We start from the raw sequence: 23,252 nt of genomic DNA on the forward strand, positions 1-23,252 counted from the left end.
TATATTTATATCAAATTATTTTTAACAATATATCTATATTTAATTATTTTACCTTATCATATGTTATATTCATATATTGTTCTATTAGATACTTTTAGTTACATTTTACTTTAATATTATTTTTTATCTGGTTATCCCTTTAGGATACAATATCACTATATGAACATTTTATATTTGATTTGGTAAATTTGTATTTAATTTCACTTATTTTTCATCTCTTGGCGCCTCTTATTTGATATCTGCCTGCACTTGGGTCGCTGGCAGTTTATCCGTTTGATCATATTCACTTTGGCCTGAAAAAGAGGTGGAATGACTGCAAGAGGTGGGTCAAAGAAAAGATGGGGCAGAAAGCTATCCACCAAAAGGGAACATGCGGTGGGCCAGCTCTTGACATAGAGTACAACACCTGGCAGGAGATAATACACAGGTCCCTGAGTATCACAGCAGTCCCGTGGACTTCCAGGGGCTTGTAACTAAGGGGTTGCAACCACAGCACATCATACTGGTGAGTAACATCCCACACACCTGTATATGTAGTTGCGATACAACATCCTTTAATATAACGCATTCATGGACATGATGAGGAGCATGGTATTTGGCGTACTAACAAAAACATCTACAATTATGCTTGACATTATTGCTACATAACACAATGCAGTTCATGATGTGAGGTGGAATAGTGCAATACTAACATGTCTCAGAGTTTTCATTAAATGGACACTATGGCCATCACAATACCTTTAGCTCAATAAAGCAGGTTTGGTGCATAGATCAGGCTAAAGTAAATTGTGTGACCATAGTGTCACTTAAAGAACACATTATTTCATCATTGATATGTACACATAACTATTGTATGAAACACATCCCTGTATACTGCTCATATTCAAATCCCTCAAAGACCAACTCACAATGTGCACATGCATGTTATAGAGTTTGACATGTGAATCCGTATAGGCCCTAGCACACACAAACACACACACATATGTACACAAACATATAAGAATATTACACACACACATTAAATATAAATAAATAAATATATCTATGTGGCTTTGACCGATTACAGGGCTGTTGGGCTGGTCTACAATTTTTCCAGGGCTGCTTTTTATTCCCAGTCCGGCCCTGTGTTGAAATGGCAGTAAAAAACAGGTAATATTATCATGTTTATGACATATTCTTGTACTATAACTCGCATCCACATAATTGTTTTAAGGCTGCAGGTGAGAGGTTGTGCTGTTTGTGATTGGTTTGACACAATTGCAGAGGAGAAATATTGATTATAATCATTAAGTGGGCAGCAAGGTTTAAAGGGACAGTTTACTCAAAAATGTTCTTCTCTTTAATTTGTTCCCAATGATCCACTTTACTTGCTGGATTGTATTACATTGTTTACAAGTATTTCCTTTACCCTTATGATTGCATTTGAAATAATTTATTTAGCCTGTGGTATCCCCACCCATTCTTAAAGGGACAGTCAACACCAGAATTTGTGTTGTTTTAAAAGATAGATAATCCCCTTATTACCCATTCCCCAGTTTTGCATAACCAACACTGTTATAGTAATATATTTTTTACAGCTGTGATTAACTTGTATTTAAGCATCTTCTGACAGCCCCTGATCACATGACATCTTATTTCTTATCTATTGACTTTCATTTTAGCCAATTAGTGCAGTGTCAGCCACAATCCACGGGCGTGATCACAATGTTATCTATATGGTTTACATGAACTAGCTCTCCCCTGTTGTGAAAAGCAGATGAAAAGGCATGTGATAAGAGACAGCCTTCAAGGTCTTAGAAATTGTCATATAAGCCTTCCTATGTTTCACTTTCCACTAAAAATACCAAGAGAACAAAGCAAAATTGGTGATAAAATTAAATTGGAAAGTTGTTTAAAATTACATGCCCTATTTGAAAAATGAAAGTTTTCTTTGGACTTGACTGTCCCTTTAAATATTTGAGATGCTGCTTAAATGTATGTGTTTGTTAAGGCTTTCAGGGAGTTATGTTGCTTTTTTAGTCATTGCAAGGGTTGCTGTGTCTGCCAAGGGAGTCCCAGAAGGGGAGTTTAAGCTGCTCTACCATACGGCCACGTAAGCATTTCACACCACGGTATTGCCTATTTACCTTTTACTAAGGACTCTGTTCCAGCTCGGTTAGACCTCAAGTGCGTTGAAAGCCGTAGCCATTTACCAGAAAGATTATTCTGGACTAAAGTCTTATGATATATAATCTTTCTTTTATTGGTGTGTCACATAGAAGCTCTTCAATCCATAAGATTACTAATAAAGAATTGTATTTGGAAATTTAAAAGAGTGCTGAATTCCCTTTCTTTCTAAAGAGGATATAGCTATCCTCTTTCTAGTCTCCCTATTTATTAATATTGTTATTTCTAATAAAGGGTCTGCACCATTACCTTTCACAAGGTATAAAACAAATATCAGGTTTACATAATCTGATCTGGGATAAAGTTTTTCTCTCTCTTTCTGTATATTATATATATTTATTATACATACATATATATATATACACACACACACATGGAATTCTGAAGGACTCATGTAAGTATGTAAGTGTAACCATATACTCTAGGAACACTCGGCAAGGAGACCATGTCTTGTTTCCACATATCACCCTTAGGAAGACTAAGAGTTATACAAACGAAGATAGATGTGGAAGAAAGGACATACGCCTATCCTATGTATCAGACTTTCTTGATTGCTAAATCCAGATAAATGAGACTCTCCAGTAAAGCAAGACCAGAGAAATCTCTGATATGAATGCATTCGAAGCAAGGTTAATATAAAGTGCACCTTTCTTTGACAAAATAGTCCTGTTTTCATCTATTTATTTATTTTTAGGTGTAAAATAGTTAAAATAATACAGTTTAACAATAAGTCAGCTTTTATGACAACATTCCAATAACTCAACATCATGGCAAAATATGGGAATTACTGTGAATTGTTATTCAACTAACACATCTTAGCTTAAAATTGCTGTTATTTGTATGCATGTATAATATGCCCTTAAAGGGAATATGTAGCCTAAAATTTTCTTTGTTTCATCTAAAAGATTACATTTGAAAATTTACTTCAGTATGAATTAGTTTAAAGTACAAAACTAATATCGCAGTAATAAATGTAACCTAATTTTACACAGCTTTTACTTTTTTTTTTTTTTGAGGTGTGCATGATAGAAAATGTTTTAGTGCTATGCCCCGGAAAACGATTATAGCAACAATAATAGTATTACTATTAAAATTACACTCTAATAAAGATACCTTAATCTGCAGTTGGGAAACATACCTCGGGCATCAAAGAACTCATCATCTGAGCTGTCTACAGAGTCATTGACTATTTTCTGCAGGTGCCATTGTGCTCCACTGAAACGTCTTCTTCCTTATATATGATAGAAAAAAAAAATGTCATTATTACCAACTAAAGTACAAGAATGAATTGCATTGAACCATACATCCCAAATACAAACAAGACATTTTTTTTTACATATACATATGGCAGTAAAATTGGTAAATCATTGGAGCATACTGAAACTCTTCATGTCATATAATTTTGTTGATATCATAAATAGCAATATAAAGCACAACAATGTAAAAGTAAAAGTTTTGAAAGGGTTGCTCTTGCTTTCAGCTCTGATTGGTTAATTTTTAAAGCTAAGTAGGTTTGTGTTATTGTTTAGTTGCCTCCAGTAAGTACACACATGATATAAATAAAAGTGGGAGAACGAGAAACCTCAGTCTACGAGTTCCACTGAGTTAAACATAACAATAATTTAAGGATAAAGGTGTTAAAAAATAAATAAAAATAAAAATGTATCAATGGCAATGGAAGTGTATTGCCATACATATATTACTGTTCATTAAATCTAATCCTGGGGAAAACTGCTGCCCAACAGAATGTATAAAGTTAGAGGCTTAATAAGATTCCATCACAAATATGTCATTATAATATTTATATTTAAATGAAAATGTGCAGTAGTATAATTATACCTTTTTTTCTCAAGCACTGTAAAAAATGTATGCAGCTATTTACGGCATTACATAAAACAATACATAAATAAATGAGGACACAGCACACTCAGTTATAAATTCATATTACATAATACAGGAACAGTAATTGCAAAGTTACAATTGTCAACAGTGAAAATATGTCCCCAGGGGGTTTACATTGCAGAAGTACATTCTAATAATATTATTATATTTCTGATTACATTTAATCATATTCAGAAATAGATTGCAGATTATTTAAATGTTTAAAATCTCACCAAATGAAAGGAAAACCAAGAAACACAAAGAAATAAAAATATATATATATTTTTTTTGCTAAGATTTTTTTTAAATTCTTAGAGAATTCAAGCCATTGCTAGGATTAAAATAAATACAAAATGTATGCTTACCCCGATAAATTCATTTAATTTATGGTGGTGAGAGTCCACAAGCCATCACACCTGGGATTTAACTCATGGCCACTAGGAGGAGGCAAAGATTCCCAACACACCTAGAGCTTTTGGTCCCTCCAACTTCCCTAACCATCTCATTCAAATGTATAGCTAGGGAAAAAGTAGAAGTCCAGAAAGCAGGAAAGGACATATTAAATAAATAAGGTGCAAGCTAAAACTGTTGTCGAAAACCTATTAAAAAAAAAAAACTGAGCGGGTCTTGGGGATTCTCACCACCATGTAAGAAATTAGATTTTCAGGTAAACATGATTTTTTCTTTTATAAGGTGGTGACAGAGTCCAGAAACCATTATACCTATCATCCAATACCCAAGCTATAGAGTCTACAAGAAAATTAGTGGGAAATGTTATGGCAGGTATCTAGTTACTAGCTTTGAGAAACTCAGCCAGTAAAGAATCCCCAGCTTTAGAATACACTTATAGAACTCTATATAGTGCTATAAGTTCTATAAGAGTGCTATAAGTGTATTCTCAAGCAGGGGGTTCTTTACCACCTTGGTTTCTCCAATTTCAATTCAATACGCAGCACCATTACTCCAAATAGCGCAATCTCAAACATGATACTGCTATAAATAAGAATTACTTAGAGCGTATGTACATTACAAGTAGTGCCATTGTTTTTTCTTTCTCAGAATAAACCTAGTTACCAGCCACTGAAGCCTGGAAATTCCTGCCAAAAACTGTCTTAGAAGCAACAACAAAAAAGAAAATCAAAATGGTAAAATATTAAAGAAAATGTGTAGGAAAGACCAGATTGATGCTTTGCAAACCTGTTCTACAGAAGTTTCATTTTTAAAATCCCAAGAAGTAAAAACTGATTTGGTAGAATGTGCTGTAATGAGTTTTGGAAGAGAATTACCAACTTCCAAGTAAGCCTTATGTTTACGTTCTTTAACCAAGAAGCTAAAAGAAGAGATAACAAGTTCCCATGGAAATAGGGCCCTCAATTTGTCCTGTATTTGCTTGATGAATTTAGTCCTTTCTTAAAAACATTTTATCATCATTGTACTTTTATCTTTTGTACCCATAGACATTGTTGCAGAATTTGTTGGCGCTTTATAAATAAAGTATAATAATAAGAACAACTGTTGGATTTTCAAAATAATTTGAACCTGAGAGATGATTAAATAAACTAAGGATTGTCTAAAAACTTTTGTGGCTTGTAAAAAAAAAACAAACAAAAAAAAAAAAACTTTAAATCCCTGATGCCTAAATTGTTTAAAAGTCTCTCTTTAGAATTTATATGGGTTAGGACACAAAGAAGGAAATACAATCTCTTGATTAATATATTTAGCAGATATTACCTTTAATAGAAAACTGTTTTGAGTGTGAAACATGCCTCATCTTGATTACAAATAAGATAATAACCCTGTAAGATACAGCAGACAATTCAGAAACTCTTCTGATGAAAGCAATAACCTCCAACATAGAAGATGAATATCTATATCATTATATGATCAAAATAGGAGCTTGTAGAGCTCTTAAAAACTAAATTAAGGGAAAAAAATAACTAAAAGGTATGATTCTGAAAAGTGCCTAAACAATGAATGTCTGAAACTTCAGTAATTTTCTTGAGATATCAATGAGAAAGAGCTGAACTAAAAGAGTGGTAATGATAGCCATTGCTAATTACATCAGAAAAGAAAAACTTTCAAGACCTTGCAATAAACGTTTCTAGTAACAGAAATTGAAAACTCTGTGTGTTAGGATTAAAGTGTTCAATCCCCAAGCCGTTAATTAATAACTTTTAAATTTTTATAAAAAATGAGGACAAGAGAATTTAATGCAAAGGAAAAATCCAAGGAGTCAAAGGGGTGCATCTAAAATAGGCCAGCATAAATAGTTCTGCAAGATCATGCTGAAGCAATCAGAAATACTGATGAGCACCCCTGGTTGTTTTGAGCTATTATCTTGGTCATTATTATCTATTATCTATTATCTAAGGCCTTAAGATATATGTCAGGGAGGCCCTATCTAATCAGAAGCTGATTGAACATTTCTTGCTATGCAGAGCATTCCTCCGAATGAAGAAATAGTTGGTTTATGTAAGGCAGAGATAAGACAATGATTAGACAATGATTGAGCTCTCAAAAAGTTAATATTCAAGTAGCCTCATTTATTGCTAAGGAACTGCGAGGTCCCCCATTGATGATTGATTTTTACATTCCACTACTGTGACCTTGTCTTTGAGAAGGGCCATCTATGGAGAGTCTTGATAAAACATGGAGCTAGAATATTGATTGGTAACCTCACCTCCTGAGGAGACCAATCTCCTTGCACTCTCTCAGACCCTCCGACCATACCCCAACCCAACAAGCTGGTGTCTGAGGTTAAATATTAAAAGTGGAAATAGGGGTTAAGCAGCATGATCCCTTAATATATAGGAATATATCCTTCCCACAAATTGTCTGAAATTTTTAACACATGTTCCAATACACATAAATCCTTATACACTAGCAATATAATGTTTAAAAGGATTAAATACAAGAAATAGCACTGGTGTTTAAGTATGTGACTGTATAAGTGCGCCCTAGCTATAATATACATATACATATATGGGCTGTTTGAGTGCTTCAAGGTACTTAACTGATTTGCACCCACTCTACTGTGCTTACCCAACTGCAGAATACAGTGTGTCCAGTTGACAGCCCATCCAGGATATCTCAGTGGAGTACAACAATAACACAACAGGAGTAAGCTAAGGGACAGGTCTTCAGAACACCTGTGGCAGGTTTGTGACTAGCTCTCATAGGGAGAAGTTATGTCATTACCTAATGCACCAAACTCTTCTCTACAATATTCCTGGTCCTCTAATGGGGAAAGTGGGTCTCAAGCCTGTCTGAAAACCCCTGTCAAAGAAGAATCTGGAGCACCTCTATTCTTCACTTTCTCTTGCGGAGCCAAAGATAATATTGAGATGGTCTCAGAAGTGGGAGGGATCAAAAGTTCTAGGTGTGTTGGGAATCTTTGGACAGACATTAAAAATTCGCAAATATTGTACAATAATTATAGACTATGAAAGTCAGGTAAAAGTATTAGAAAAGAAATTCAATGAAAGAGGATATAAACATGACATAATACAAACTGCTATAAATAAAGCAAGAGAAAAGTATAGAAATGAATTGATAACAGAAAATAGAACCAAGGATAACAGCAATGAGGTGAATTAGTCACAAACAGACACACCCTTTGTGACTACATATAATAGTGACTTCAAAATAATGGAGAAAATATTAAAGAAACATTGGAATCTAGTCCAGAGAGACCCTGTAATAGGAGACAAAGTCACCCCTCTTCCTAGAATTATCTATAGAAAATATAGAAATTTAAAAAGTATACTGGCCCCTAGTGAGTACAAAAACAAAAAAGAACATGAAACTTTCTGGTTTCTATCCCTGCCTGACATGTAAGGTTTGCCAATATGGAGTGAAAACAAAGGAATTAGTATCATCCCAAACAAAAGAGAAAAATGAGATTAAAGATATAATTAGATGCTCTGATAGGGGTGTGGTCTGAGAGATAGAATCAGAGAACACCTATATTGTATAGGAAAAGGTAATTTAGACACATATTTATAAGTACTTTAGGGAGGTACACAACAACAATGAGAAAGATCTGAAATACTGGGGGGGGGGGGTGTATAAGGTAAAGCCAAATTGAAGAGGAGGTGATTATTAACAGAAAGTGTTACATAAAGAAGCAGAACTCATCTATAGGATGAAAACAATGAAACCAAGGGATCTAAATTTGGAGATAGATCTTAGCCCTTTTTATGATCACCCCCTTCACATTTACATTTTCTTTATTAATTTTTCCTTTTTCATTTCTCGTTTTAATTTTTCATTTTATATTATTTACATTATTTTTATGTATTTATTTTCATGCATATAATTTTCATATATTAAGTTTAATTTCTTTACTTTTCTTCACATTTATATATATATATATATATATATATTATTTATTTACACTCTATCACATATATTATTGTGATTAGGTTCTCTAATTATTTTAAGAGTTATCACAATGTTTTGATCGTACTATCGAATTGCACATAGATAGTAATATTAGTTTCATTTAGCACCAGGATTGAATTCCTGCATATATCACTAAGATGAGAGTCTTCCTACAAATTTCACCCTCAAAATAAGAGACTGCCTTGATTATCACAATACCACCTTAATCTGAGCTCCAATCAGATGCATCAAATGGATATAAAATTTGGCACCAACAATCAATTATACTCTTGATAAAGCCCATAAACCAAGCAAAACGCGTCAACAGTTGTTTGGGGTGCCTGGTCCACCACAGAATATTACAGGACAAGTACTTGTTAAAGATTTACGGTGCCCAATATCGCAAAACAGAGAAGTAAGTTATTGACCAATCAAAAAGTCGCAAGAGTGTCATGTGATATACACGGAAGTTGAAGCTGAATGCACCCGCCGAGGAACAGTACACAGAAGAATCGAAAGGTGATACATGCCATGGTGAATGATAGGAAGAACCTTATCCATATCAGGTTATACTCCCGGTGGTGAGTCTATTCAACCAACTACCCAAAGGTATTGTGTCATTAACGGATCTGCTGTTATCCAAGTACATCATTTCTCTAAGCATATTATCTTTTAAGAAATTCTTTCCTAACTTTCTGGACATAATGCAATTCTAAGAGGAGTTTAAAGGAACTTTTAATGAACTTTTTATTGTACTCAGACTAAAGGTGGTATATTGGAAGACTGATACATATGCTGCATGCACATTGAAGTTTGAATGGAGACGTCCCTGATTTTTTAGGCTCTTTTAGATATATATGTTTTTTTTACTTATTTGCATATTAGCTCTTTAGCCTAGCGGTATATTAAATATATGTTTCACTATATTTAGATCTTTGCTTTATTATTTTAGAGGTTTAAGTCCTATATAGGTGTTATCTAGGGAGTGAATTAATAAAAGAGTTCAACTTGTCAGAGTCCTACATACCATTTTTTATTTCTGCTAGATGTTATAATAGATTAAGGGATTTTTTTATGTATACCTTCATTGGTGTTTAATCTTATCAATCCTGTCTCACACACATCCTTTCATTTAATATTCTTTGGCAACTTTCTGAGGAAGTTTCCCAGAGAGAGGCATACACCCCCCTAGCACATCCACTTCCAACATTGTATATGTGTTGGGAATCTTTGCCTCCTCCTTGTGGCCAGGAATTGAATCCCAGATATAATGGCTCAGGGATTCTCACCACTTTATGAAAGAAAACTATTAATTGTTGCTTTCTTAATGCTTTATCATTAATTTAATCAGTTATTAGTATTACTTGTATTATAAATTAATCATATTGGAGTAGATTTAACAAGCAGGGAATGCTGCTTTCTACGCCCGAAGTTAAGAAGCAGCGGTTGTAAAAAGGCTGATCCTTAACTTTTTCCACCACCTTTTAGGTGGTGGTCTAAAATCATCCTGATCCGATACAATCGGGATGATTGACACCCCCTGCTAGCGGCCGATTGGCCGCAAATGTGCAAGGGGCTGCATTGCACAAGCATTTCATAACAAATGCTTGTGCAATGATAAATGCAGACAGCATATGCTGTCAGCATTTAGCGATGTCGGGTGGACATGATTCACTACAGCGAACAGTCAAGTCCAAAGGGACAGTCAAGTCCAAAAAAAACTTTCATGTTTCAAATAGAACATGTAATTTTAAGCAACTTTCCATTTTATTTTTATCACCAATTTTGTTTTGTTCTCTTGGTATTCTTAGTTGAAAGCTAAACCTAGGAGGTTCATATGCTAATTTCTTAGACCTTGAAGGCCGCCTCTAATCTAAATGCATTTTGATAGTTTTTCACCACTAGAGGGCATTAGTTCACGTGTTTCATATAGATAACATTGAGCTCATGCACGTGAATTTACTATGAAGACAGCTCTGATTGGCTAAACTGCAAGTCTTTCAAAAGAACTGAAATAAGGGGGCAGTCTGTTGAGGCTTAGATACAAGGTAATTACAGAGGTAAAACGTGTATAATTTTAACTGTGTTGGTTATGCAAAACTGGGGAATTGGTAATTAAGGGATTATCTATCTTTTAAAACAAAAAAAATTCTGGTGTTGACTATCCCTTTAAATCTACCCCCAAGTCGCTTAAGAAGTATGCAATATCACATGTGAAAACTGTTAGCCAAGTGCCAGAGTAGCCTCCGTAACCAATCATTTGCAATTAAATCTTACAGCACAGCTTATGTTTTTATTGCCTTGATAAAAGGTTTAAGTGGGGATTTTTTTTGTTTTTGTTTCTTAATGATTTCTTTTTTACTTTGGCAAAGGAATTTAATAATTGAAACTGCTATATGTAAGCCTATTCTATACTTCCCACTCCCAGTATAATTAAAATGTTTTCCTAGGACTATAAGGCTAGGACGTGGGACTACATGATTTTGATGATCTTGTTAAATTGGGGCATTCAAGGGGGGGGTTAACATGTTTCAGTGTGATAGTGGGATTTAAGTACCAATTCAGGGCAATAGAAAAAAAACTAATTTTGTGGAGGCATTTCATTTTGGTGGCCTTGGGGAAAACCTTTTTTTCCATTTATCATTTTGAAGTGTAGAAATTACATTATGTATAATCCAAAAAATGATGAATGGCATCAATGCAGAAAATGCTTGGCCAGCTACACAAACGCTGTAGCAGCTATATTTTCACTCGATCTGTGCTGGTTGAAGATCCTTGGTTTATGCTCTCTAATCCCCATTTAATGATCACCATGTGGACGAAGCTGGATTAATTTCAGTATGCTTATGAGAGCCCTTCCAGGGAATACTAAACTGTGTAAATACACAGCTGGTACAGAAGCACAGGGAAAACAAAACAGGATTTTCAAAGATGCCATAACTACTTTCAATTTACTGTGCAGGAAAATTTACTGCTCTCTCTGTGTAAATGAAAAAAGGAAAATAAAAACATTTTCAATGTACAATTGTATGATGATTTTCCTGAAGTAAAATATATAAACTGAAAAAAAAATGTACATTCCGCCTGAAACAGCCCAGTAAACACTAGTTTTCCTTGAAGTTTTTTTAATATATTATGTTAAAGGGTCGTTAAACTGTCGGGCGCAACTACTCTAGAATGGTTACTACTCCCTATGTTATTGCTTTTCATCCTGTTCCTGCAATTTGTTTCAAATCAGTTTTCCTGTTTTAATAGCTTAAAGGTGCCAGATACTGAAGTTCCACTTCTTTATACAGGGGGCTGCCATCTTGGAGCTCAGGTATTCTCACAGCCTGTGGCAGAAGCTGTGCACACTCACAGAGCAGTAATATTGTCAACTTTTTTACAGCTGTATAATGTGCGAACTGCTTCTGTCACAGGCTGTGAAAATACCTGAGCTCTAAAATGGCGGCTCCCAGTACAATGAGGTGGAGCTTCTATATCTGGCGCCCTTAAAGGGACAGTTTACTCAAAAATGTTCTCCCCTTTTATTTGTTCCCCATGATCCGCTTTACCTGCTGGAGTGTATTCAATTGTTTACAAGTATTTCTATTACCCTTATATTGGCATTTGAAATAGTTTATTTAGCCTGTGGTATCCCCACCCATCCTGAAAGTTTTTGGCCTCAAGGCCAAGCTGTGTAAACACAGCCTGTAGAAGAATTTACACTCCCAGTGGGTTATAGAAGAGATAAGGTAATAGAATGTTAATTTTTCATTGTTCTTTCCCAGTATTGGTGATTGGTTTATGGACAGATATAAGATAAAGAAGCAGGTATATGTACACAATGTGATAAAGTAATTAGATCTGATTATACCTACAAGCTCAACCCATTTTATTAGGTTGTGGCTTCAAAACACAAAATCAGCTCATTCATTTAAACAAATAAGCCTTAAAAAAGCAAATCTGATAGATTTTATACTCTGCAGCTGGTCAAAAAAAATAATTGGAAACACATTAAGGGAAAAACAATTTTATAGTATACTGTCCCTTTAAGCTATTAAAACACAAGAACTGTAAAGAGCTGCAGGAACAGGATGAAATGCAGTAGTGAGTAGTTACTATAATTTGTAAAGAATACTTAGTCCCACTGTAAGAACAATGATCCCAAGTATCACAGAGGTGCCACTTCTGAGGCTGGTGAAAAATCCAATATGATCAAAACGCCATGGTCAGCTCTTCAACAAATGTCAAATCTCTGGATAGTAGAAACAAAAAAAGAAATAAAGAAGGTGCTCCAATAGCGTATTATTTTGTAGTTGTGCACAACAGGTCAATGTCCATTGAAAACATTAAAAGATCCAGTCCAGTCAAATCTCAGCTTTTAATAAGATTTTATTTTTCATTCAGAATGTTAAAATAACCCATGGCAACCCCTTTATCTGATGGTTAAAAAACACATTTGCAACAATGTTATCCATTTGCAAGATCACTTGATGGCTGCACCTGTTCCTGCCATATAGTGCTTCAAACACCTTCCTAGCTATATCTCCAACAAAAAAATCTCATTGCTATTTATATTCGGAGCAAATTATATGGAACATCATACGCCTATACTGTAGTTGGAACATTTATATATAAAAGCACATTACTGGGTATTGTGTGTATAAAAAAAGACACAAAAAGGAGCAGTAAAATAACTTATTGGGTAATTAGTGATAAATAACTAGCTTGCAAGATATAATTTTGTTTAATGAGAAAAATTTGTTTGGAAAATGTACAGATTGAAAAAAAGACAAAAATAAAATAAAAAAATAGCAATAATAATATGATATCCATTTAAAGCCACAATGTAGGATTGTCAAAGTTTACAAATGTGTAACTAAAGCACTTTATTATTTATTAACCATATCATTGCCGAACACACTAGCTGTATTCTTGGTTTATCTTTAACCACATCATGCTTTATTTTTTATTATTTGTTTGAACCTTTCTTTTTTATTTTTAAGTCATGAATGTATCATGTCAGCAATGTATAAATCCATAGTGCCTTGGTTTTGTGTTGAAATATCACGTATCTATGGAAAGTCAGGCTTTTCTACAGGGTCACATGAGTATGACACTACATGAAAGATTTTAGCAAATTCATTCATACCTCCAAACTAGTGATGTCGCGAATTGTTCGCCGGCGAATAGTTCCCGGCGAACATAGCATGTTCGCGTTTGCCACAGCGGGCGAACATATGCGATGTTCGATCCACCCACTATTCGTCATCATTGAGTAATACTTTGACCCTGTACCTCACATTCAGCAGGCACATTCCAGCCAATCAGCAGCAGACCCTCCCTCGCAGACCCTCCTACCTCCTGGACAACATCCATTTTAGATTCATTCGGAAGCTGCTGATTTAATAGGGAAATTGATAGCTAGGCTAGTGTATTCAGTGTCCACTACAGTCCTGAAGGACTCATCTGATCTCTGCTGTAAGGACAGCACCCCAAAAAGCCCTTTTTTAGGGCTAGAACATCAGTCTGCTTTTTTTTTTTTGTGTAATTTAATTGCAGTTGCCTGCCTGCCAGCATGTGTGTCAGGCTCACAGCGTATACTGTGCCCACTTGCCCAGTGCCACCACTCATATCTGGTGTAACAGTAGTGTACATTTAAAAAAAACAACACTTTTTTGACTGTGAAATAATAGCATTCAGTTTCCTTCACACGTGTGCGTTTCAGGGCCTGCCAGGGCACAGTGTCACACCAGTGCAACTCATATCTGGTGTAACAGTAGTGTACATTAAAAAAAAGCTAGAAATTTGACTGTGAAATAATAGCAGTCAGTTTCCTTCACACGTGTGCATTTCAGGGCCTGCCAGGGCACAGTGTCACACCAGTGCAACTCATATCTGGTTTAACAGTAGTGTACATTAAAAAAAAGCTAGAAATTTGACTGTGAAATAATAGCATTCCGTTTCCTTCACACGTGTGCATTTCAGGGTCTGCCAGGGCACAGTGTCACACCAGTGCAACTCATATCTGGTGTAACAGTAGTGTACATTAAAAAAAAGCTAGAAATTTGACTGTGAAATAATAGCAGTCAGTTTCCTTCACACGTGTGCGTTTCAGGGCCTGCCAGGGCACAGTGTCACACCAGTGCAACTCATATCTGGTGTAACAGTAGTGTACATTAAAAAAAAACTAGAAATTTGACTGTGAAATAATAGCAGTCAGTTTCCTTCACATGTGTGCGTTTCAGGGCCTGCCAGGGCACAGTGTCACACCAGTGCAACTAATATCTGGTGTAACAGTAGTGTACATTTAAAAAAAAAAAAATTTTTTGACTGTAATAGATTGAATAGCAGTTAGTTGTCTGCAAGCGTGTGTGTCAGGCCTACAGCGTCTACTCTGCCAACTTCTGCCAGTGCACAGTGCCACTCATATCTGTTGTCACAGTAGCTTGCACGCATAGTACCACTAATTGAAAAAAAAATGACAGGCAGAGGCAGGCCACCCCGCAGGGGCTGTCGTGGTGCTGTGATTCCCTTTGGCCCTAGAATAATGCCCAGTGTTCAGAGGCCACATACCCTGAACTCGAAAAGTTCTGAGGACATAGTTGACTGGCTAACACAGGACACCCAATCTTCTACAGCTTCCGCTAGGAACCTTGACGCACCATCCTCCTCCAGCTTAGCTTCGGGCACCTCTCAAGTTACCACTCGCCCACCTGCCTCCACCACCAACACTAGCACCATAGTCGCTTCACTTGATCTGTCAGAGGAGTTATTTACACATCAGTTGGAAGAAATGAGTGATGCGCAACCATTATTGCCAGAGGATGTAGATAACAGGGATATGTCTCAGTCAGGCAGCATTACACACATGGACGTACGGTGTGATGATGATGATGTTGTTCCCGCTGCTGCATCCTTTGCTGAGTTGTCAGATACAAGTGAAGCGGTTGATGATGATGATGCGTCCGTGGATGTCACGTGGGTGCCCGCTAGAAGAGAAGAAGAACAGGGGGAAAGTTCAGATGGTGAGACAGAGAGGAGGAGGAGACGAGTTGGAAGCAGGGGGAGGTCGTCGCAAGGAGCTAGTGGCACAGACAGACAGCATGCATCGGCACCCGGGGTCAGCCAGACAGCACGCCAATCAACGCATGCTGTTGTCACCACCAGAATGCCGTCATTGCAGAGCTCAGCAGTGTGGCATTTTTTTGGTGTGTCTGCCTCTGACAACAGCGATGCCATTTGCAACCTGTGCCAAAAGAAACTGAGTCGTGGGAAGTCCAACACTCACCTAGGTACAACTGCTTTGCGAAGGCACATGATCGCACATCACAAACGCCTATGGGATCAACACATGAGTACAAGCAGCACACAAACTTAAAGCCGCCATCCTCCTCCTGGTCCAGCATCTTCAGCCACGTCAACCACTGCTGTCCTCCTTGCCCCCTCTCAACTGTCTCTCGCCTTGAGCAGTTCCTGCTCATCTGCCCACAGTCAGGTGTCTGTCAAGGACATGTTTGAGCGTAAAAAGCCAATGTCACAAAGTCACCCCCTTGCCCGGCATCTGACAGCTGGCTTGTCTGAACTCTTAGCCCGCCAGCTTTTACCATACAAGCTGGTGGAGTCTGAGGCGTTCCAAAAATTTGTAGCTATTGGGACACCGCAGTGGAAGGTACCCGGCCGAAATTTCTTTGCACAAAAGGCAATCCCCAACCTGTACTCGATTGTGCAAAAGGAAGTAATGGCATGTCTGGCACACAGTTGGGGCAAGGGTCCATCTGACTACTGATACCTGGTCTGCAAAGCATGGTCAGGGCAGGTATATCACCTACACTGCGCATTGGGTAAACCTGCTGACGGCTGCCAAGCATGGAATGCATGGCCCTGCAGAGGAGTTGGTGACACCGCCACGACTTGCAGGCAGGCATGCTGCCACCTCCTCTACTCCTTCTACTCCATCCTCTTTCATAACCTCCTCGGCTGAGTCCTTTTCTGCTGTTGCGTCTTGCTCCACATCAACGGCACCCCCCCCAGCTCCCCAGGTACTATTCCACATCCCGGATATGGCAGTGTCACGCCGTCTTGGAGCTGACTTGCCTGAAAGCACACACTGGACCAGCACTCCTGTCCACCCTGAACGCACAGGTGGATCAGTGGCTGACTCCGCACCAACTGGAGATAGGCAAAGTGGTTTGTGACAATGGAAGAAATTTGTTGGCGGCATTGAATTTGGGCAAGTTGACACATGTGCCGTGCATGGCACATGTGTGTAATCTGATCGTACAATGCTTTGTGCATAAGTACCCAGGCTTACAGGACGTCCTGAAGCAGGCCAGGAAGGTGTGTGACCATTTCAGGCGTTCCTACACGGCCATGGCGCACTTTTCAGATATCCAGCGGCGAAACAGCATGCCAGTGAGGCGCTTGATTTGCGACAGTCCGACACGTTGGAATTCAACACTCCTAATGTTCGACCGCCTGCTCCAACAAGAAAAAGCCATTAACGACTATTTCTATGACCGGGGTGCTAGGACAGCCTCTGCGGAGCTGGGAATTTTTTTGCCACGTTACTGGACGCTCATGCGCAATGCCTGTAGGCTCATGTGTCCTTTTGAGGAGGAGACAAACCTAGTCAGTCGCACTGAAGGCACCATCAGCGACATCATACCATTTGTTTTCTTCCTGGAGCGTGCCCTGCGAAGAGTGCTGGATCAGGCCATAGATGAGTGTGAAGAGGAAGAGTTGTGGTCACCATCACCACCAGAAACAGCCTTATCAGCATCACTTGCTGGATCTGCGGCAACGCTGGAAGAGGATTGTGAGGAAGAGGAGTCAGAGGAGGAATGTGGCTTTGAGGAGGAGGAGGAAGACCAACCACAACAGGCATCCCAGGGTACTCGTTGTCACCTATCTGGTACCTGTGGTGTTGTACGTGGCTGGGGGGAAGAACATACCTTCAGTGAGATCAGTGAGGACGAGGAACGGGACATGAGTAGCTCGGCATCCAACCTTGTGCAAATGGGGTCTTTCATGCTGTCGTGCCTGTTGAGGAACCCTCGTATAAAAAGGCTGAAGGAGAACGACCTGTACTGGGTGTCCACGCTACTAGACCCCTGGAATAAGCAGAAAGTGCCTGAAATGTTACCAAATTACCACAAGTCGGAAAGGATGCAGCAGTTCCAAAATAAATTAAAAAGTATGCTTTACACAGCATATAAGGGTGATGTCGCAGCACAACGGGAATCTAACAGGGTAAGAGGTGAAAGTAATCCTCCTCCTCCCACAACCACGCCGGCAAGGACAGGAAGCTTTACAGACGTGTTGTTGATGGAGGACATGTGGAGCTTTTTAAGTCCTACGCATCGCCACAGCCCTTCGGAGCCCACCTTCAGAGAATGACTCGACCGACAGGTAGCAGACTACCTCGCCTTAACTGCAGATATCGACACTCTGAGGAGCGATGAACCCCTTGACTACTGGGTGTGCAGGCTTGACCTGTGGCCTGAGCTATCCCAATTTGCGATAGAACTTCTGGCCTGCCCCGCTTCAAGTGCCCTGTCAGAAAGGACCTTCAGTGCAGCAGGAGGTATTGTCACTGAGAAGAGAAGTCGCCTAGGTCAAAAAAGTCTAGATTACCTCACCTTTATTAAGATGAATGAGGGATGGATACCGAAGGGACTGACAGTGGGCGATACATTCAACTAAAAAAGGCCTGATGAGATGAGCTGCCTTGGGCTAAAAATGGTCCACATGCTGCTGTATTTTATCTCTGAATGCCGGATGACTTGCGTGACTTATCCGCCACCAGCTAGGGTTCAAGCCGCAATGTTTTAGGGCACTTTCTGCCTGGAAAACAAACATCATTTTTTCTACAGCAGCGGCTGCAACAATACCTAATTTTTCAGGCATGTATACATGCCTAATTTTTCTGGCCTCTGGTGCTGCACTGTGGCTTCAAAAACCAAACCAAAAAAAAGGCACATAACAGGGATTAAATTGATAGGAATAGTACTACTTAACACACCTCATAATAACGCAGAGAGAGGCAACGCAGAGAGAGGAGTCTGAAGAAGAGGAGTCAGAGGAGGAAGGTGGCTTTGAGGAGGTGGAAGACCAAACACAGCAGGCGTCCCAGGGGGCTTGTTGTCACCTTTCGGGAACCCTTGGTGTTGTACGTGGCTGGGTGGAGGAAGAGACCTTCAATGACATCAGTGAGGACAAGGAACGGGACATGGCTAGCTTGGTATCCAACCTTGTGCAAATGGGGAGTTTGCGGTTGTGCAAATGGACTGTTTGCGGTTGTTTGCGGTGCGTTAAACGGGGAGTTTGGTCTGTCACTGTGAAGCGGGCGTAACCCTTACACTACCTGATCGATACAACATCATACCTGATGTTTTAAAGCACGTTATTCCAAACAATTTAGGAATGTTAGGTGATTTATGCCCTTTATGGATTAAAACCAGACTCTGCATCAACTATGTAATTTTCCATGGGAGTTTTGCCATGGATCCCCCTCCGGCATGCCACAGTCCAGTTGTTAGTCTCCTTTCCATCACTATTGTGTCCAGAAAGAGTCCCTGTGGGTTTTAAAATTTGCCTGCCTATTGAAGTCTATGGCGGTTCACCCGGTTCGCCCATTCGCGAAAGTTCGCGTTCGCCGTTCGCGAACGGAAAATTTTATGTTCGCGACATCACTATTCACTTTGTAAAACCAGGGCTTTAATAGGGGAAGGAGTGACAAAAGGGCAATTTATGCAATTCTACTGTTATAATCAACAAATGCATAATAAAAAGCAATGCAGTAACACTACATTCAAATTTCAAATAAGCAGTACATTTTTTCAAGAATTTCAACATTTTTCTCTCCATTATCATGTGACAGCTGTCAGTCAATCAACGATTCATATTGACCTACATGATGTGGACATATATATACTTAGTAGGAGTTGGTGCCTCAGAAAACCTATACATAAAAAGACAGAATACTCCTCCAAGAATGAGCAGCTGAACTTTTACAACAGTTAGTTTGCACTAGCACTTGTTGCAAATATTAAAGGGACACTCAAGGCAAAATTAATCTTTCATGATTCAGATAGAGCATGCAATTTTAAACATTTTTCTAATTTACTTCCATTAACAAAATGTGCACAGTCTTTTTATATTTATCCTACTGAGCATGTACAAGAAATCACAGAATATACTGTACATATATATATGCATTTATGATTGGCTGATGGCTGTCACATGATATAGAAGCGGTGGAAATAGACAAAACTTTGAAATTTATCAGAAAAATCTACTACTCATTTGAAGTTCAGACTAAGGGGCCGATTTATCAAGGGCCGAATGCCCCCTGATGCCCCTGTTTCCACGTGAGCCTTCAGGAAACAGACTGCTGCTCCATAACTGGTCCGCTGCCTCTGAGGCTGCAGTCTGCAATCCACCCGATCCTATACGATCGGGCTGATTGACACCCCCTGCTAGCAGCCAATTGGCCGTGAATCATAAGAACTGCTTGTGCAATAATTAATGCCAACAGTGTATGCTGTCGGCATACATAGATGTCTGTCAGTCATGATCCGCTCACAGATTGATGATGAATCGGCCCCTAAGTGCAATTGCATTGTCTTCCTATCATGCATTTGTTGATGATGCACATCTTCTGTATTTACTGGTCCTTTAACACTGTAATTAACCACAAGTAGCACTTCACACAGATTACACCACATTGCAAGTGGTATAATTAGTGTGGAGTGCTACTATGTATACACTTTTGTGGTTAATTACCAGTGTTAATAAATGCTGCTTTTTGGTCTAGAGTACCCACCTCCCTAATAAATCACATACATAAATAGGATTTTGTATTGGGAACCCAATTTAGGAGTGCCACCTGTTTCTTCTTTTCTTTTTCTTTTCTTTTGATTAGTAGCACTTGTTGCAAACACTGCTACCATATAATGCTCTAAACACGTGCACACACCTGAGCCTACTTAGGTGTCAGTATATTTATAAGAATCTTAGCAGTACTCTCCAAATAATATGTGAGTATATGGCAGGGTTATAACTGAATATAATTAACAATCTTTCTTTAAACTAAGCCCACCATCAAATATGCATATACTAAGACAATGAAATTAATATAGGTATATTCTTCAATAAACTATACCAAAGAAAACAAAGCTTTCATGTCCCTTTAGCCAAATATAAAATTTCTGTGATCAGCACAATTCTGTGATGTTATTTTTTTTTTTTATGTATTCCACAGTTTGCCAATATTCATAAGTTTACATAGGAACATATTTCCTGTTGATTCCTTTGTAGTGGCTGCAAGGTAACATTCAGTGAAGTTTGAATGACCTTTTACAATTGATTAATGTCTTATGCATCAAGACTTGTCTGAGGTCTTTGTCTGATAACAAAATGTGCTAACATGAATTCTAAACTTTCATCTCAAAACATTATTGACTAGTAAATGTTTCTGCAGCAGCTGAAGTCTATCCAAAGCTGTGAATATTATATAATTGTTATTTGCTGTATAGGGTGGTGATTACCCCAGTAAAGAAAACTTGTTGTATCTGTACATTTATAGGAAACAGGGATGGAGATTATTAGATCATTCATTTTCCCAGATGTTAACAATGGAAATACGTTTTCATAGCTTTCACATTTATAACACAACTAATGCTAATGGAACTTGGAAAATATGCATGAAAGGGATAGGGAGGTCGAAATTGAAATGTGCATGGGTGCATTTCTATTTTAAACAGACACATTTTTGCAATATAGTTCTAATAAGCAAAAGATCCTTGTAGTAAAAGTTAGTACTGTTTTTCAGTGACATATGCACATATGCTGTGAGGGCCCGTGCACCAGTATTAAAAATAACCACTCAATAAGTAGAATTAAATAATTAACAAGTACATAATAAAAAGACAATGCAATAACACATACACTGAATTTAAAATAAGCAGTAGATTTTTTTTTCTGACAAATTTATTCCCCCCCCCCCATTTTCCAGCCCACTATATCATGTGACAGACATCAGCCAATTACAGACTAGTATCCATATACCCTGTGAGCTTGTGCACATGCTCAGTAGGAACTTGTTACCCAGAAAATGTGAATATTAAATATTATATTAATATTAAAATTTGATAATGGAAGTAAATTGCAAAGTGTCTTTAATCTGCATGCTCTCAATCATAACACAATATTTTGACTTGAGTGTCAATTTAAGTTCAGAGAGCTGGTTGTGGTATGTGTTTTGCCTGTGAAGACGTAATGTGCATCGTATAAGTCTCTGTTTACACTGATAATGTGTAGTGTCTGAATCCTTGTGCAAGGGCCCTCACAGCATATGTGCGTATGCCAGTGCAAAACAGTAATAACTTTTCCTAAACCATTTTTTCCGCTAATGAAAGTATATTCCAAAATTGCTTCAATATAAAATTGAAATGCACCAATACGCATTTCAACGACATGAAACCCAAATATTTTTTTTCATGATTCAGACAGATCAAACATTTTTAAAACATTTTCAATTTACTTCTACTAACAAATTGACTTTGTTTCCATACTGTTACTTGTGAAAGAAAATATTTTCGTAGATTTTGTATACATCTGGGGCGCTATATGGCAGCAGTTTTGCAAGAATGCTTTTGATCCCTAAATGTCAGCAGTGTTGCACAATGTGTAACTTTCTAAACTGCTGCCATATAGTGCTCCAGACATGTACACGCCACTGAGCCTACCTACCTGCTTTTCAACAAGTACCTCACAAAAATTTTAATATCTTTTTTGTGTAAATGCTACAATTGGCAAACAATAATAAAAAAAAAGCTCTGGCACAGGAATGAGAAATTGCTCAGCAGCTTAGGGGTTAAATATAAATAAAGCAATAACATTTTTATTTTCATTTTTTTAACATTTATATAAACTGAATATTTCTTTTAAATACATGGGGGGATATTTATCAAAGATATGTCGGACCTGATCTGACAGTGCGGATCAGGTCCGACATACCTCTCTGAATGCGGAGAGCAATACGCTCTCCGTATTCAGCATTGCACCAGCAGCTCTTGTGAGCTACTGGTGCAACGCCGCCCCTGCAGACTCGCGGCCAATCGCCCGCCAGCAGGGGGGTGTCAATCATCCAGATCACACTAATTTAGATTGAATTCCGGCGATCTCTGTCCGCCTGCCCAGAGCAGGCGGACAGCGTTATGGAGCAGCGCTCTTTAGACCGCTGCTTCATAACTGCTGTTTCTGGCGAGTCTGCAGACTCGCCAGAAACACGGGCCCTCAAGCTCCATCCGGAGCTTGATAAATGGGCTTCTCAGAGTTAAACTATTGGTGCTGTACCATTTAGGAAAGCTGGGGCTTTAGACCTTAAAGTGATGGTAAATCCTAGCATTTTTGAAATGCTAGGATTTATCAGTAGAACAAATAAAGGGGACTTTCAGTCATGAAGTATAAAATGCTTAATGCTGAAAGTTACTTTATTTGTCTATAGTGTTCACTGCACCTCAGGCAGTCCACGGCAGAACGCTATTTTGCTGTGAGGTGATGTTTCCACCTCTTATCCAATAGCGTGCTAGCTATCTGGCTAAGAGGTGGAAACATCACCTCACAGCAAAATAGCATTCTGCTATGGGCAGCCTGAGCAGCTCAGTGTGGTGAATGCTTCAGACAAATAAAGGAACTTCCAGCATTAAGCATTTTATACTTCATGACTGAAAGTCCCCTTTATTTGTTCTACTGATAAATCCTAGCATTTCACAAAAATGTTGTTTAAGAGGCAGCATTTGCAGGGTTGTAGGAATATGGGTCTCATCAATAGA

The 23,252-nt window shown here is 38.3% G+C and overlaps 1 protein-coding gene across 1 annotated transcript in view; it reads right to left on the bottom strand.

Annotated features, from left to right (window-relative positions):
• PITPNM3 (PITPNM family member 3) overlaps nucleotides 1-3,557 on the bottom strand; it is a 753,676-nt gene extending 750,119 nt beyond the window's left edge. Inside the window, 2 exon segments of the mRNA XM_053705246.1 lie at nucleotides 3,305-3,397; nucleotides 3,545-3,557. Coding sequence (XP_053561221.1) covers nucleotides 3,305-3,397; nucleotides 3,545-3,557 — 106 coding nt within the window.
• Between the last annotated feature and the right edge of the window lie 19,695 nt (nucleotides 3,558-23,252).

This window comes from Bombina bombina, chromosome 3 (assembly GCF_027579735.1).
Source record: "Bombina bombina isolate aBomBom1 chromosome 3, aBomBom1.pri, whole genome shotgun sequence".
In the NCBI taxonomy this organism is placed as follows: Eukaryota; Metazoa; Chordata; class Amphibia; order Anura; family Bombinatoridae; genus Bombina; species Bombina bombina.